Source organism: Corylus avellana, chromosome ca2 (assembly GCF_901000735.1).
Source record: "Corylus avellana chromosome ca2, CavTom2PMs-1.0".
In the NCBI taxonomy this organism is placed as follows: Eukaryota; Viridiplantae; Streptophyta; class Magnoliopsida; order Fagales; family Betulaceae; genus Corylus; species Corylus avellana.
In genome coordinates, this window is record NC_081542.1 from 1,990,707 (window position 1) to 2,009,161 (window position 18,455).

Consider the following 18,455-nt stretch of genomic DNA (forward strand, 5'->3'; position numbering starts at 1 on the left):
GTTTAATGCAGGAGTAAATTTCTTATGACTATTTTATGACTCTTTTTTCCCCGGGTAATTCGGATGAACGCAATAAGATGGTAATTAAAGCTTACATACTTTCTGTTTAAGCCCAGCTTGAACTCTGGCCCCCAAGCCCTAATGACATAACGCCTCGAGGGCTTTGCCATTTTCCTTACTGAAATTAATGCAATGTGTATCCCTATAATTAATAGTTTTAATTAAATGATTCGTTAAAAAAAAAAAAAACGGGAAATATTATTTTATTGATGTTTTTTCCAGATTTGTCTGCACTTTCTGGCGGCCGGGAAAAGTAAATTTTTTTTGTTAGTAAAGTTCATTTAACCCCTTCAAACTACTACCCTAATAACAATTTATCCCTCAAACTATCAAAATAATGACAATGTATCCCAAATTTTTTAAAATTGACAAAATTACGCTTACTCAAATAAAAACAAAAATATTAATTTTTTTTTTTTCAAAATTTTAAGAGCATTTTTGTCTTATTGAAAATTTTATATGAGTAATTTCATCATTTTGCTAGCATTGAAGGATACATTATCATTGTTTTGGTAATTTGGGAGGTAAATTGTCGTAATTGATAGTTTTAGAGGTATATTGTTATTGGGGTGATAGTTTGAAGGGTTAAGTGAACTTTACTTCTTCTTTTTTTTTTGTAGTGAATGAAGACTATAAAAATAAAATAAAAAATGCCAATATAATGATATAAATTTTCTGCCAAATCCGAGCAAATGAGCGTATAATATTACAAAAAAGAATTGCTTATAATTGAAGAAAAAGAAAATTGAATTGAATAGCTAGACAGGCAAGACCTGCAACTGATCATCTTGGGAAGGCAATGTGGGTAGGGGTGCAACCTTGTTGTTTCTGGAGGCTTGAGTAATGAGGTTGACCCATTGTACTACAACAGCGAGAAATCCAAAAACGCAAATGAAGATGAGAAACGCAATTCCAAAGCAATACACGAAGGTCCAGTTTTGCTGTGTCCCTTTCTTTCTATGCATTATGTCTGCGTAGGCTGCGTATATCCCTATACTGCATACCCCTATGCATGAGACTGATACCAAAGCTCGAAACCATAACGGCTTTGCTTCACTCTTGTTTTCCATGGTGTGTGTGTGTGTGTGAGAGAGAGAGAGAGAGAGAGAGAGAGAGGCTTTTTGTTCTTCAGGTTTCAGGGTATGAGTGAGAGACGATTGAATGTCATATATATATATATATGGAGAAGATTTTGCATGGAAACGGAAAGCCAGATCTTGGTTTTTGTAATACAGGATGGCCATGGCCAGTGTACTTCTTACTGGCAAGATTGTTGGAAACCCCAAAAAAAAAATGCTTTTCAAAATCATTTATGAACATATTCTTCTATATTTGATTTTATAAAATCGAATTAAATGATTAAATTTATAAGTTTTATTCAAATATTAATGTAAAACTAACCAGAAAAAATAAAATAAAATAAAAGATAAAAAAGACATTTGTAATGAGTAATAAGCACGGAAACACCCTTCCCTCCAGTCTCCAACCCCAAAAAGAAAAATCAATATCCAGCCTTAGAACAGCTGGGCAATGGGAGAGAGAGTAATTACTCACGCATGGGCAGCTTCTAGCCTATTGGTAAATAGCTAAATAAGCAAAATATCATACTCAAGGTGGAAGGTAGGCCTCGGCAAATTCACCGCCTACCTACTTTTGACCACCATCCAACTGATAGCCAACCGATTTCTACGATTCTACTGACACCGCCTAACCAATGGGCGGTAAGAGGAACAAATTTTTTTTTTTTTTTTTTTGACAAATTCGGTTTGGTAGGCAAAATAAAATTCTTTAACCGAACCGACTTTATTGACCGATTTCGATGAAAATTTTCAAATTTTACACATACCGACTTTACTGACCACCATTCGGTGTCGGGAAAAAAATTTGGCGGAATAAGTCAGTAAAATTTCCGACTTTACCGACATTTTGGAAAAACAAAAATTTTCCTACCGACACAAACATTACCGACCGACGCCTAGGCCTAGTGGAAGGCATTCATGAACGTGCCAGCTGATGTTGAGACCAAATTCAAATACAAATTAATCTCCTTTGCACGCAATTGCTGCTGTTATGATAGGCAACGATTGCTATGAACGTGCAGTGCAATTTCTGTAATTTATTTACTTATAGAAAGGTAACTTCGAAATACACACTCTTCACAAAAGATGATCACAAAAGAAACCAACAATAGCTGGATGATGTTCAACATATGGATGCATCATCAACACTAGTAAATTACCTCTCCCAGATGAAAATAAGAAACTAAAAATGCCGGCAAACAGACCATTTGAATGTAACCCATGAAATTTAGCTTATCATCATCCATATATAGCTGATCAGAGCTTAATATCCTGTACAGATATCTAGAGAGGATTTATATAAGTAATTCCTTGTTCCACTTCTCTATCCCTTCTGCAGGAGAAGAGGGAGGGAGAGGAAGAACGCAGAGTTAATTTATAATAACTTGTAATACACCATCAAGAAAGTAGAGATCGACAAGGCTACTTACTTCGAAACTAACGACGGAAGGAGGCAAGGAGTAAAAGACAAGACTCTCTCAAACTGTTCAGCCCCGATCACAATTGCAGGCCACCAACTAATTAAACAAAGCACTCTTAAGGAAATGTGTTACAGGACAAGCTCCTAGAGTGTATCGCCGCGTTTCAGTTGGACGACAATGATAATTGTTTGAGTTTGAGGATGTTGAAAGAACTGGGTAAAGTTGTGTTCCAAAGAGCAGAGGTAGCCGAGGTGCAGTCTTCCACCAATATTCAGAAACACCTCTAAGCAAACTGCAATGGCAGGGATGAGAAAAATACAGCAAGTGATGATGCTCACGCAAACAATTGCAAGAGGGATCCTTAATCTTGGATTGAGATATCCATCAGACAATTGGGGTGCCCAAATTATACTGCAATTTAAACACCCCACAAAGAGGGAAGTGGCAGAGTGACCACCTGCTCTCTGTTGCCTAAAATGCAGGGGATCCTAATTGCTTATTCCCATTTTCCAGTTTAAATATTGGTAATCTGCTCCTCCCAATAATCAGTGAACTTAAGGCCAAACCAAGCCCATTTGATCCAAAATAAACCAACCCATTTGAAGGGTTACCTCCCAATTAACCAATTTTGGCTGTTTGGGAAACCTCAAGCCTTGGGATGTATTCCCACACACTGAAATCTTGTGATACATATCAACAGTCTAACAACAATGAAAATAAATTTTCTGCTACAAAAAAGAATTGCTTATACTTGATGAAAAAATTTGTGGGGTTATGATTGTAATCAGATTTATTCTAATTACATATAATCTCTGCCATTTTAGGTAATCAGATTTGATTACAATTCAAACACAATGATTTGAGTAGCTACACCTGCAACTGATGTTGGGAAGGCAACGTTGGTAGGGGTGAAACCTTCTTATTTCTGTAAGCTTTAGTAATGAAGTCGAACAATTTTTCTGCAACAGCGAGAAAGCCAAGAACGCAAATCAAGATCAGAAATGCAGTTCCAAGGCGATACACGAAGCTCCAGTTTTGCTGTGACCCTGGCTGATTATGCATTATGCCTGCGTAGGTTGCGTACATCCCTATACTGCATACGCCTGCGCATGAGGCATATGCCAAAGCTCGAAACCAGAAAGTCGCCTTTTCTTCCCTCTTGTTGTCGTCCATGATCGATGCTTCACAGGAGACAGACGGAGGCTTTTTCTTTCTCAGGGTAAGAGTGAGAGACGATTGATGGTAATTTATTTCAATATTTTATTGTAATTATCTTATATTTTTATCAGATTTGATATCAAATCTAATTTGATATTATCTCTATCCATCATTTTGTATTATCAATTTATCACCATACAAAAAAAAATATGGACAAGAAATAGGTTATAGATGAATGTGTAACATCTTTCAATTGTGAATTTGCAAGAATTTGACGACTAGTAGCATGTCTTCTCATTATATACTTGTAAAATCTCGTCTCAATTTTTCATCTATATATATATAATTATATGAGAAATGTTAGGGTTTTTTTTTTTTTTTTTTTTTTTTTTTCCTTCTAATGTTCTTTCTGTCCTAATTTCTTACAATAAAAAAAATAAAAATAAAATCTATTCCTTATTTCTTTTACTTCATTTTTAGAAAATAATATTCACTTAATGACATAGAGAATACATAACGGAAGAGGATCCTCTCCAATTCAAAATAGAATATCCATGGTTAAAATTTATTTTTAAAAATTTTGAAGTTACAAATGAGACACTTATCTCACTAACAAAAAATAATAATAAAATATTATTTCATATATAAAATAAAATAATAATAAAAATAAGAGGTGGTTGGCCACCTCCAATGGGGTGGCCAGACCACCCCAGTTGGGGGATGGGGTGGGCCATCCCCAAGGGCCAAACTAATTTTTTTTTTTGAGATTTGGCCCCCAAGGGTCATGGGGTGGCTTCGGCCACCACCCGAATTAATTTTTTTTAATATGAAATAATATTTTATTATTATTTTTTGTTAGAAGGACAAGTGCCTCATTTGACTCTAAATTTTTTTTTAAAAAATCCTAATAATGAATTGGGTCTAAGATGAACTAGAGAGGAGCCTATTCCATACCTAACATTTTCCATAATTATACGTTGAGGGAAAATGAAAAGCCACGTCTCGATTTTGTAATACATGATGCCATGATGGTCATTGTAGTTCTTACTGACAAATTAGTTGGAAAACATGAAAAAAAATAAATAAATAAATAAAATTTAAGTCAAAATCAATTTTTAATATTTTATATATGATTATGAAAAATTAATTAAATGATTAAATTTATAAATTTTATTCAAATATTAATCGATGGAAAACTCTAATTATTTCTTTACTATAAACAATCACAGCTCTTCTAATCAAAATAGTAAAATACCAAGTTTGGCTGTTTGGGAAACCTCAAGCCTTGGGTTGTGTTCCCACACACTGAAATCTTTGTGTGGTATATATCAACAGCCTAACGTGTTTTTAGGAAGGGAAATGTTGGGTTTTTTTGGTTTTTTTTTTTTAAGAAAATAATATTCACTTATGACTAAAAAAACACCATAAGAATACCTAAAATTTCTGTTTTAAGAACGGTAAATACACATATTACATATACTTAAGAGCAATGACTCAATTTTTTACGTTTTTATTTTATTTTTGGCACAAGTGTTAATCTTATTTTAAAGTAAATAGTACATGTTAGATGGGCAAAGTATAATGTATCAATTTCTACTTGTTTAATCAAAATGAAGAGTAATGATTCACAGAACGCCGAGCGTGCATAAACAGTGATGCACGCTTGGCTTTTTTATTTTTATTTGAATAATTAAAATATTATTTTAAAAAAAAATATGCTGGGCGTGCATCACCACGCCTGGCGTTGTATTTATCATTAGCCCAAGAGGAATTAAGGCCTCCTCCTACATTTCAAATTTTAAGTCTTTTCATCATCAACTGCCTTGCCAGGGCAATCAATTGATTTGCCCAACTCTTTGTTATAATATATGATGGCTTTGATGGCAAAGGAAATTAAAGAAAATAAAGACAGTAGTTTGGTGTTAGATACTCAAATCTGTTAAAAAAATGGTGCTCAAACAAAGTATATGAGATCGAAACTCATGAATATCTTTCAAGAAAAAGGGACAACTGGGTGCAGACATATGGTGGTCCCTAAAAAAATAATATTTTTTAAATATATATGTATTTTTTATAATATATATATATATATATATTAATTTCGCCCAAAATTAAAAGTTCTAGGCAAAACTGCATAATATATCACGCTGGTGCTTATAAGCAGCGAAAGAATTGTTCTAAATTTGCTAAGGGCCGGCTTGAAGAGGAACCTGTCGAAACAAATTTTTATAACCTCCTGGCATGGATGATCATAACGATTAGGAAAACTCTCCCCTTCTCTGTAAGAATGGCCGGAATGAAGAAGATGATGCTCAAACAGACCATTTTAATGTAACCCATGAAATTTAACTCATCATCGTTCAGACACTGTTGGTGACCACCTACCCGCTATTATTCCATAACTTATATCATAACATCAATAAGATCCAAAACGGCTAACACTAATAACAATAACATAAATCCGGTAATAATAATAATAAAGGAATGTATTACAGGACAAGATCCTATATATATATATTACAATCTTGTATAGAGTGTATAGCCTCGTTTCAGTTGACGACAATGATAATTGTCGAGTTTGAGGATGTCGAAGTGGGTAAAGGTGCGATCTTTTGTTTCCCAAAGAGCAGAGGAAACCGAGGCGCAGTCTTCCACCACTTGAGAAACACCTCAACGCAAACTGCAATGGCAGGGATGAGAAAAATACAGCAAATGATGACGCCTAACAACATTGTCACGCAAACGTAGGCTAAGTTGCGATGTGTGTGGCCAGGAAGCATAATCTCCATTACAGCTTCTCTGATTAAGGCACCGCCAATTACCAAACATACGAAGCCCATCAGCACCCAAACTACGACATATATTTTGTCTTGCCAAGACACAGATACACACATAATTGCTCGATCGATCGCTCCACTGGCCTGCGAAGAGAAGAAACCTTGGTTTTTCTATCGATCTCGAAGAAATAAAGAAAACTTCCATTGGCCTAGATAACTGCTGCTCTCTATATATCTTGGCTAATGCAAAAAGATAACTATTCGAGATGGAGCGGCCCAGATGATGGCTGTTCGTGAAAGAGAAGAGACTGCCATTATCTTAGAATATATAAGACTCAAATCATATTTAGAGATAACGTTATAAAATGAAATATATAGAGGGAGTTGCCATTAAAACAATAAAAAAATAAAATAAAAGATCAGGCTCTGTTTATGTCAGGTATAGAGCTATTGGTCTATTTTTCACTTGGAAATTAAGCAGCAAGAAAAGGGTCTCCCTTAATTGTTAAAGTAAGTTCTCCAATTTATAAAGCTTTTTTCTAATGTGTTTTTGGGGCAGGGTGATGTTGGGGAGGGGTTTTGAAGATGCAAAGAGTTATAACATCTAGCTAGGAGGAAACAGGAAAGGATTCTCACACTGAAGATTGGATCGGCCATTTAATTTACTCCCAGAGTAAATGTGTTTCGGAGCAAATGCCTTGCGTGCGTTTTGAACACATTAGTTTAATCGATTGAATTAGGAGAAATTTCTCGTAAAGCATGACCAACATGAGAAAAATTAAATGAAGAAATTCTAAGATAAAAATTAATATTATAGGTAAGAAACCATATATAACACTCTCCCATATGTTTCCAGCTTTATATTAGTCATGGGAGAAGACTACAAGAAACGACGAAAGCATAGGCATTACCGTCATACATATTTCGAGCCTGAGCAAATTTACAAGCTTTCTTACAATCAACTGTAAACAGAATCAGAAAACACTAAGTGAAGATTTGTTATAAACTCGTGATCAACAATATATGAAATGGAGCCGTCGGAATCACTACATATCCACACGAATTTTCTGTATAGGGAATCCAGAAACAAGCTTACAGGAGGTACTTCACTTTGGGTTTCCAACGATGAGATCTATGGCTTGATCGCCGGGGTGTAAAGTTGAGCCCAAACATCTCCCTGAAAGCCTTCCCTGGCTCAACAGAACCAACAAGCTTTGCAACAACGCTGGCACTCTCAGTAATGTGGTTCATATCTCTTGTGTCAGTCCACAAGCGATGCACCAACTGCAGCCTCCTATGCTGTGCATTTAAACCAACACCCCACTTGAGGAAGAGGTTATGTCTATCTTGTTTAGAGAACCTCTTCTGCATTTGCTTGCTCAGCATCTGCCTCTCGCGTTGTAGAGCCTTCAGGCTGTTTGCAAAAGAAACATATTTAAGTTTGCCTAGTGGCAGAAAGTAAGTGAAATGACATTTAACAAGCCAGGGTATGTAATTAACATTACCTAGAAGTGGGTGTCAGTGTTTGACCATCTTCCACAGTTTGAGAACCTCGAGAAAAAATGTCCCTGAGGAAGGAGAGCCGCCTGAGCTCTACTTCCATGTAAATAGAATCTGCTGGATCACCTTTGAATAGCAGGAAGAAGTAGGTCCTGTGAACCAATGAGATGTTGCAAGCATGCCAAAGTTCGATAATCTCCCTTTGGAGCCTCTTGAATTCTGAAGGCCATTCTGAAGGACTTCCTGTATCATCTTGCATAGGGTCCAAGCCAACATCTTTTACATTCTTTTTGGAAGCTATGAGCTTTGGTTCTATCTCCAGTACCTACCAGGAATGAAATTAAACAAATGACAATGGCCAGATTCACAAAAAAAAATCAATCTTCCTGGATTTTCCTATTAAGAAAATACTGATATGGTTCATGTGAATTTATATTGTATAAACACTCACCACATGGTCAGTATGTTGATTCTCACACTGAAGATCGGCCATTTCATTTATTCCTGCAGTCGAAGTGCATCTGCTGGTACTGTTCTCATCAAGTGGACTTTTGGCATCCTGCACTTTAAACTCGTTAACAACAGCACTCCCTGCTGAAGTCTGAGAACTACTTCTTGATAAGCTGTCAACAATGGCATCATACTTCAAGGCAGAAAGCTTCATCCGAAGACCCTCAGGTCTTCCAGTGAATTCTTTGTCAAACCCAACTGGTGGTGTGCTCTCGTGCTTTTCTACCTTCTCAAACCAAGGCGAAGACAAACTAGTCATAAGACTTTCTTTACAACTTCTACTTCGAGTTAATCTCAAGAATCTATAGGCAGCCATATCTTTTTCCATTGGCCATGGAGAAGGCTTTTCGGGGGATGGAACAACAAAATTTGGAAGAATGCTACTTAACTCTTTATCTCCCTTCAACGGTGGTGACCCCAACTCTTGAGTTGCTTTATCTCCATTCTCAACAACTGTCACTCCTGAGGTAGCTGTGTTTGCTATCGGAGATGATGTATTTGAGTTTACGTATTTATTCAGGCTTGAATCAAACATATTTGAGTTTAAGTATCTGTTCGGGCTTGAATCTGACATATTTGTGTTTATGTATCCGTCTGGGCTAGAATCTGACATATTTGATTGCGTGTATCTGTTTGTGCTCGGCTCTTCCATCTCTATGCAACGAACTTCCTTACAAAGATCCTCCGATTTTTCATCAGTCTGTTCTTCAGTCTCCCCTTGATATTGATCGATTCCAAGAAAATTAGGAATAGCAACTGACAAGCGTGGAGAGGAATGGATTTGCGAAAAATTCTCGTTGAAGTCAGGAAGTTGGAATAAGTTCTCATCAGAACTAGTCCTACTGTGTCCATCTGAATATTGAGATGCATCAAAAGATCTGACACCAACATCAAGGTGAGAATCTGTGGTAGCAGGTGTCTCAGATATTTGATTTTCAGAGTCCCATGAAGTTCGCACTCGCAATTTGGGATAATGATGATCTTGATCTGCCTGGAGAAAGAGGGAGAGGAACAGAGGATCAAGAAGGTAGGCCAAGGTGAAAGGATGCTTGAGCACATACTAGACATACCAGTATTATTGCAGGTCTATCGTCATCAACCAGTCGTAGGAGATCCTTAACCTGAGATTGAGAAAGGTCTAGTTGCAGAGTCAGGTCCTTTATCTCTTTCTTCAGCTGCACGATGGGGAAGGAACAATAACCGAACAAGTCAAGGTTTTATTAAACATATGCATCAACTCATAGTTTGATCATAAATCACACTTGGCATAGTGCCAGTAAAATTTAGGATCTGTCAAGTTTTATGACAGAAGCAACCATAAACAAGTTGATAGATTTGCTCTTAAGAGGAAATGCAAAATGTCGAATGTTGTCTGAACAAGTAAATCATCCCCTTGGTCCTCCACAGTTAGCATTGATATTTCAAGTCACCCTTCCCACCCCACTCTTGTTAGAAAATTAATTAAGTGATTAAATCATTTCTTATTAATTTATATTTTTGAGAAAATTGATAATTTAACATGGTACCAAAGCAGCAGTCATGAGCTTGAGTCCTAATTTGTAATTTAGCTCTCATTTCAGTTATATTCTACATATGTTTGTTTGGCCTTACTTTTGATATGGAGTCCGAGTCCAGGAATGTTATAACATTAATTAAATTATTAAATTCATATTTCCTATTAGGTTTAACTTTTAGGATAATGGAAATTTAACATTCTTTTTCTCTCTTTCCCTTGCTTTATATGTTGTTATCACTGTTCATGTAATTTGGATCTGTAAAAAAGAAGCAGGAGCAAGATAAAGTTAGAATCGAGTGATGGGACTGATATGACCTTTCTTCAAGTACCTTTGCAACGACCTCAAAGCTCTAAATGTGAAAAAGATGAGAGAGGATAAATCGTAGAAGTTCTGGGTATGAATTAAACTTCTACAACAGGTGATGCTTGCAAAGATGGTCAACTATAATAAGCGTTGCATCAGCACATATGGTTGTTGATGTATACCTTCATTGTAATTAAATGTAAGCATTTCCACTTTACATCAAAGCTAAGGACATTGCAGGTAGTCTAGGGATTTAAAAGGCAGATAAATTTGATGCTACAAGCCTATTTATTACCTTTTCAATCTGAAGGTCCTTTTCTCTAAGCAAAGCAGCAGAGTCAGATGTAACAGAAGTTGGTCCTGAACTTCTCATTTCACTTTCCAATCTAGCCAATTCTCTCTGCAAATGCTTTACCAATGCTTTATCTGACATGACTACATTGACCTGTGCATTAGTTGCCACTTCTTTAGCACAACTTGCAAACAAGAGAGTGTTTCTTGATTGCTCAACATGACTTCGTGCAGGGCTCATGGTACAGATGATGGCAGTTCTAGCATTGCCTCCTAAAGAGGACTGCAGTATGCGGGTTAGCTTCGAATCTCTAAAAGGAACATGTCCATTTCTTCCCTTGCTGCACCCAAACACAAAGTTGCTTATATTAGTAATGGATGCAGTAATTATGCATGCTGTGCTAGGGCTTGAATCATATGACTGAAAGAAAGTATCAACTAGAAAAAGGGCTAAACAAGCAATAACAATTGCATTAACAATTCAAATGGTTTCTGGAAGGACCATAACATTCGCTAGCATAGTCAATCTTCATAATTATATCGAAGTAGTGAGCTATTTGATAGCACAATATCCACACGATGTTGATAAAATGTTAAATGAAGTTATAAGGCTGCAGTCTAAGGCACATGGATATATTGCAGAAAAAATTTGATAAACTGTGATCAAATTTAAGGCAGAAGACGAGAGCTGAAAACTCTGACAACTCAAATTAGTGAATCATAAAGCTACATAAAAAAATTGAGGAGGTGTTTGAACAAACTCCTGCGAACCACAATAACTAAATCCTTCACCTTACATGTATCACTAACTCTTAAGCATCCTCATTGAATTTTTCAATAATAAATTCCTTTTGCTGATCATTCATTAAAGGAAACCAAGAAGTTTAAGACAGGCAGAAAAAAATCATGGTGACTTCAGCCAAAGTGCAAAAAATTAAGATACAAACCTGAGCTTACGGATAACAGTTCCCAGAGTTAACAAGCTGCGATTTATGTGGCAACCTTCTTTCAACCTTGTACCAGCTGCTAATGACTGAGATGCACGCTCACTTCCTGCAAGGTCAACAAAATTCTGTACCAAAAAAAAAACTCGGCTGTCATTGTTGCTGATAACAATCACTGTCTTCTTCGGGTTTTTTTTTTTTCCTTTGGTCTTTCAACTAAAAAGAAGAAAAAGAAAAAAAAAAAGTTAATGATTCATACCACAGTAGCGGTGAGGGAGCTTGACTTGTCATTGCCAAGAAACTCACGTGCTGAACTTTCAATTGTCTGACAGAACACAATATTTAGTGAAAGGAAATGTGTAAAATTATCAGGAGGACCAATAGTTCAAACTCTGTAATGGAAACCATTCATACCAGTCTGAGAATCTGATGAGATCTGGAGCTTGCTTCATTCAAGAATGTCTCCCCAATTTGTCTTTGAGCTGCAATGAGCTAGGACATTACTTCTGTATACATCATGCATCATTCGGTCAAAGAAAGACTAGTTTGAAGCATCTTTATTCCTTACCTTCACAGACAGACAGAAGTTCTTTAAAATGGTTCCAGTCCCTAAGAGTTTCCTCTGTGAGTTTCTCAACAGTTGTCCCTCTCTATCAAATTAGCTAAATATTAGAGCAAAGAACCTTACATATACAGTTCTTTTTCAGCATATCAAAAATGATATTCACCTCTGGATCATCAAGAAGTCTTAACGGGGTATTATCTGAACTTAGGAGGTCCCTGACAGATTCATTGTAAATCTCCATAGCAGAGAACTTCAAAAGAAAGTTTCTTTCATTGTGCTACAAATCCACATTATTTCATAAAATTAATGGAACTCGAGGAAAATAACAAAATGCATATCTGAATGAAAGGGAAATCAATATTTGTTTCTCAGTTACCTTCTCCATGTAGTCATATATATCTGCTACAGCGTACTCAGTAATTCCACTCATCGTATATGTCTTTCCGCTGCTTGTTTGTCCATATGCAAAAATACTTGCTGAAAATAGGTTGTCCAAAAAATAATGTAGCTGTTGTTGGAGTTTAAAGCAAATCTCAAGAAACAGGGAGATGGCAAAGAAAAAGAAAAAAGTTGAATGTACCGACCATTTATACCACTGACAACTACAAGTGCAACTTCCTTGGCTGCTTCTTCGTATACCAGCCTTGTGGAGCAATCACTCCTATATACTCTGTCTAGAACCAAAAAGCCAAAAAAAAAAACAACACAGATTAGAAGAATATAAAATTTGAGAAACAAAATCCATATCAAATATCGTTACAGGTATTGTCCATACAAAATGCTTTTTCGAACAAAACCACAGAGCAACACAAACGCAATTAACCTCTGGAAAGAAGTTTATCATATCATTGTGGCCGAGTTTAATGAAAACCAGGGATAAAGTCAGAATCATTACAGGCAGAAAGAATTTCACAAAGAAAACAAAGACGAAATAAGAATCAAACAAAAATTCAAAGCTCCAAAAATTTGAAACCAATTCCAGCAAAATCTTCCATTATCCAGTAGACTAGTCAAATTGGGTACTATTAACAATTGCATCAAACATATCTCATAATTGACAAAAAGAGACAAATAAGACCCAAAAGACGCATTCGCCAAAGAAAATCTCGTCATACCAAAATGTAATTTTATCACTTCCTTACCAAATGTATAAGCAGTTGGGTACATGGACCGCTCAGAAACTGAAAGGTTATTCCTGTATATGATAGTGTTGTCGTTGATGCATTCCCACTCCGACACATCATTCCTTGCAATCTCCTTCTCATTCAATGGCCTCAGCCTAATCGAAACAAAAATTTTCTCCTCACGTCCACTCGGCCCTTGCATTAGTTCCTCTCCACCTGCTGCTCCCATCTCTAACCTTTACCTCTCTTCTTCCGAAACCCACCTCCAGGCAAGACTCAAATTTAGACCATATATCAAGAAATCAATGAATTCCAATGAAGAGTACCTAGCATTGCCTCCTATCTTCAGTTCCCCACAACTTTTTCCTCACTATTGAACTAATGCATAACGGTTCTGACCATTCAATAAAGCAAGCTTTGTTTGTTCTGTACAGAACACAAGGGCCACGCAAACTTTTCAGCCACAATGATCATCTGCATCGACAAACTAATCATGCGTCAATGCTAATTCAACCATATTTTTTGTTCAGCGTTTTGTCTCGACCATTAAACCAGTATTATTTGTCTGTCTTTCTTAATTCATGTATACATACCCAATAATATGACAAATAATTGGTTATGTAGTTTAATGGAAATTTGTAGTTTTTCTAAGATGGTCCCCAATTACAGACTGTCAAACTCTTCCTCACATGTTAGCCCATTTTGAAGAAACAAAGACACGCAAAGAGAGAGAAAGACAGGGAAAAGAACTTTACCTTGGGGGTTGAGACTTCACAGTCATTTTTAAGGGAATGTCTGCGATCTATGGAAGATTCTTCATTGGCTCCATGTGCTGTGCAATGCAGTGCAGTGCAGAGAGAGCTCTGAAATGGACCGTCTGAGATGCAATTGTATTTGATTTCCGAAATTTGGCCCTGTACAACAAAATCCCAGCACGAATTAACCATAATCTTCCATATTTTGATGGATTTCAATGAAATTACAGAAGATTTGAGCAAGAAACATCAAATTTTCGAAACAAAAAACCAAACTCAGAACTCGTCGGTTACCAACTAGGCCGTGTTTGGTTGGATATATAATGAACCTTAAAATTGGAGCTGGAGCACCAACTCAAATCCAAACTCTGGAAGCACTATATGCACATAAAAAAGCTTTGAAACTGACCCAACAATGCTAGGTATAAAAGAGTAAAAATCTCAAATATAAAAAACAGAAAATCGAACACCAAATCCAATATTTATCCGCCAAACCAAACACAGCCGTAGAATTGGTGTACTCTGTCTCAATCAACAGAGAAGCCGTCCCTTTCAACTTTCAAAAAAAATCTGACACTTACCTCATGCAATGCCAATCTCAAATTCAAAACCAAAAAAATATATTATATAAAATATTTTTTGTATATATATATATATATATTAGAGCGAAAGAGATTGAGAACTGAGAAGCCAAAACTCTCTCACTCTCTCTCTTTCTCTGTGATATCACAGTGTTTTGGTCACAAATTAAGGGCTTCGAGGAATGGTGGTGGACCTGGTGGTTATGGCGTCCACTTTCTTCGTCGGTTGCTTCTCTACGCTGCTCTGGATATTATCAGCCTTTGAAATAAAACTACCGCGCTAGGCGCTAAGCCAGACCTTGACAAACCAGAGACCCAAATGACTGATTTGTCCTTGACGTTCCACGTAATTTGCGTGGCAACCAACCGTGCCCATTGCTTAATGCATTGAATGGATATAAATTGTCACCCGGAAATTAGCTGAGCACGTGACACCTTTATGCCTTGTTAAAGTAATCAAAAGTAAAACCCAGTTGGATCGGAGTGTATACAATTCTCTTTATGTTGAAAAATAGGATTGATTTTTTTTTTTTTAGTAATTTTGCTTTTCTATTACTAATTATTTCAAATACTAAATATAAGAAAAATTTTATGGGATTTACTTGTCTGAATAGGTCCTCTAGTTTGGAAAAGTAGACTCTGTAAAAGTTCTTTCACATTTAGTGTCCTGAAAATTTGAGACATTTACCTGTCTGAATAAGTCTCGAACAATCCGTCATTCGTTTGGGCAAATAGACTTTATAAGAACTCTCTCACATATACTGTCCTGAAAAATCAGGGGATTCAAATCCTAAAAAAATGCTTGGTAGCTTTTATTATAATTTTTTAACAAATTTATGTGATAATCTATATAACTGCCACATGACGTAATATGAAATTAATCATTTAATAACTAACATGACAATTCATACGAGTACTACATAAATTATCACGTCAATTTATAAAGTACTTACAATGAAAATTGTAGTACAAGGGATTAGTGGGCTCATAGGAGTGAAATATATTATATGTGTATCTTTATAAAATTCCTCTCATTTCTACCATTGATTTTGACGTTTAATTAGGAGTTAAGAATTAAACTAAGAAGCATGCATGAAAGTAAGATGTGTAAATAATAGGACAAAGTTTTCCTCCAAACTCAGTTGGAAGAATTTCCTTAAATTTACTCTATAAAAATAATATGTGTTCATTTTTTTAGTAACATGTGAGATGCATGTTTTTTTTTAATAACATTTATTTCAATTTTGTCCCTATTATTAAAAAAACATGTGTAGTTAATTGACCATCAAATGCTCTTAATACTGCAGACGACATCATCGTCCGAGGTACCTTTTCCTCGACCCCCCTTCCTGCTCTCTCTTTATATAGAAAAATGATACATGCACTCTTAAATTCACTCTCATCACTTAAAAAAAAAAAAAATCACCTTTAAATTACCATACATTTTGAGAAGACTTCCAAATTCAAAAACCCTCAATTTTACCCCTTAAGCCTTTAATTTGATGCAATGTATTCCTCCCGTCAGATTTCAAACATTAAAAGTGATAAAATGACATTTATACCCATAATTTCTTTTTATAAAATTCGAAATTTGCGCTTAATTTCAAATTAAAAAGAAAAAAAAATCAAAGGATAATTTTTTTTAGTCATTTTCGTTAAAGGTTAATGGCTGAATCTGATGAAGTGGGATCAATTAAATCAAATTAAAAATAATTCAAAGAGTTTTCAAGAGTTTAAAATACAATTTCCCTTAAGTTATATATATATATATACACCAAACACCGACAGTATACTGGAATGGGGCATTTGAATATTTGTACAACTATGATGATGCGGAGAAAAAGCTGCAAAACGTAGAGAGAGAAGGGTCTGGTTTGACCGAGACAGTAAAGGACGAAATGCGCCCTACATCCCATGTGGTGAGGGCTGACAAACGGCTCAATATAAATATTCGTCGTTCATGGGAGGAGGACCAATGCATGCATGTGTGATGTGTCCCTAGAAATGTTAGGAATAAGCTTTTTATTTGTTAAATAGAAAATACAATCATACATGTATGTATGCATTCATTCATGCATGCATGCGCACCTTCCTCTTCCATTATTTTATACTTTCCAAATATGTTGCCGACAGTTGATGCAAGTTTAAAAAACGCTATGATTGTTAATTATGAGTATACATAAAAGTTCAATTTAGGAAAATAAATAATTAGAAAATTTCACTTTAAACTTTGAATTATCACGTATTTTGAAAAAAATAAAATTTTAATTTTAAAAACTCTCAATTTAACCTTTGAATTTTTAATTTAATTCAATTGACTTCCAATCCGTCACATTCAAGCTATAAATGACTAAAAAAACTAAATTACCCTCTGATTTTTTATTTTTTTTTTTAAAAAAAAAAACAAAATGAAATGATGGATAAATTTGAAATTTAATAAAAAAAATAGGGGTATAAAAGTCATTTTATTACTTTTAACGTTTAAAATCTGACAGAAGGGGTACATTGCATCAAATTAAAAGTTCAGGAGATGAAATTGAAAATTTTTAAAATTTGGAAGGTATTCTCAAAATATGTGATAGTTTAAGGGTCTTAAGTGAAGTTTCTCCTAAAAAAGTGAAGTGATAAAATTGCTTTTATATAAAAATAACAAATAAATAAATAAAACCATGAAATCATGAATTTAGCCTACAATTTGTGATTTAAATTTATTATACTCTTACTAACTGGTACAACCATTAATAATTCATGATGAATGGGCATGAGATTGTGACTTTAACTTCTAATTTCATATTTATAGCTTAATTTAATTATTTTTATGATTAACGCCACCAAATTGTAAGTTTAAGTTTATGAAATATGATTGTGAGTTGCGATATCAATGCGTTTATGCTAATTTGTTCTGCCCAAATCACTTTCAATTAGATGAAATTTTGACTTCAATCAACACTTTCATGAAATCACAACTTGATGAAAATCATGACTTACCTCACTAATTTATGTACACTCGGCTCTCTCATATTATCATATATATGGTTGTTGTTCCTTACCCATCAACATGTATTGATGTTGTGATTTTGCCCATGTGGGTTCACGTCAAAAATAACTATAGATTATAAAATAGAGTAATATTGTCACATATACGCTACTATCATATTATGTTTTTATTAAAAAAATAATAATCTAACAGTAAAGGAATGTGGCCACCCAACCACTCTCATTGGGTGGCCTGTTCTTGAGGACTCCGGCATTCTTGGGTGGCCACCACCCTCAAAGGATGAGGGCGTAGTTGGCCTACTTCAACCACACTCTTGAGTGGTTGATATTTTTTTGAGATTGAAAAGATGGTCACCCATTCCCTCGCTTAAGAGGTGGTTCGGCCACCTGTTAACTATCTTGATCTAAAAGCAATTTAGTATATCCAAGATCCCTTCAAAATTATTAACTGGACTCAAGATTGGACCCCTTTTTTTTTTGGTACACGATGACCCTTATTAATGGGGGATATATATGGTCGCTAACTTACTGGTTGCATGTGTACAATGCCACATTTCGTTATTGCACACCCAACAACTTTTCTGTATCTGAATTAAAATGGCCTTTGCAAAATCCATCAGATCTATAAAAGTCACTTTATTGGTAGGGAAATAGAAAACTTCCCCACCAGGCACCAGCTATGTTACCCACTTGCTGAAGGTGTGGTACACAAACCATATATCTGACTTGTTCACATAAAGTCCAAAAGACTTTAAAACAAAGGTGATGAAAAGCAGTGGCACCTCAGCTGTCAAATGGGCAGGGTGCCCTACTGGGCCGGCTCAATGTATTTGAGAGCCTTAGGCGAAATTTTAAAATTGGACATTATTTTTT

The 18,455-nt window shown here is 35.5% G+C and overlaps 1 protein-coding gene across 1 annotated transcript; it reads right to left on the minus strand.

Annotated features, from left to right (window-relative positions):
• Nucleotides 1-7,273: 7,273 nt before the first annotated feature.
• LOC132170880 (kinesin-like protein KIN-7F) lies at nucleotides 7,274-14,870 on the minus strand. The gene is given in 16 exon segments (XM_059582020.1): nucleotides 7,274-7,629; nucleotides 7,632-7,909; nucleotides 8,001-8,320; nucleotides 8,447-9,496; nucleotides 9,576-9,680; nucleotides 10,621-10,957; nucleotides 11,564-11,688; nucleotides 11,820-11,885; nucleotides 11,975-12,042; nucleotides 12,129-12,210; nucleotides 12,289-12,402; nucleotides 12,502-12,602; nucleotides 12,710-12,799; nucleotides 13,268-13,723; nucleotides 14,005-14,163; nucleotides 14,780-14,870. Coding segments are annotated over 14 exon segments (3,123 nt in total). The 5' UTR covers nucleotides 13,479-13,723; nucleotides 14,005-14,163; nucleotides 14,780-14,870; the 3' UTR covers nucleotides 7,274-7,453.
• Nucleotides 14,871-18,455: the final 3,585 nt, after the last annotated feature.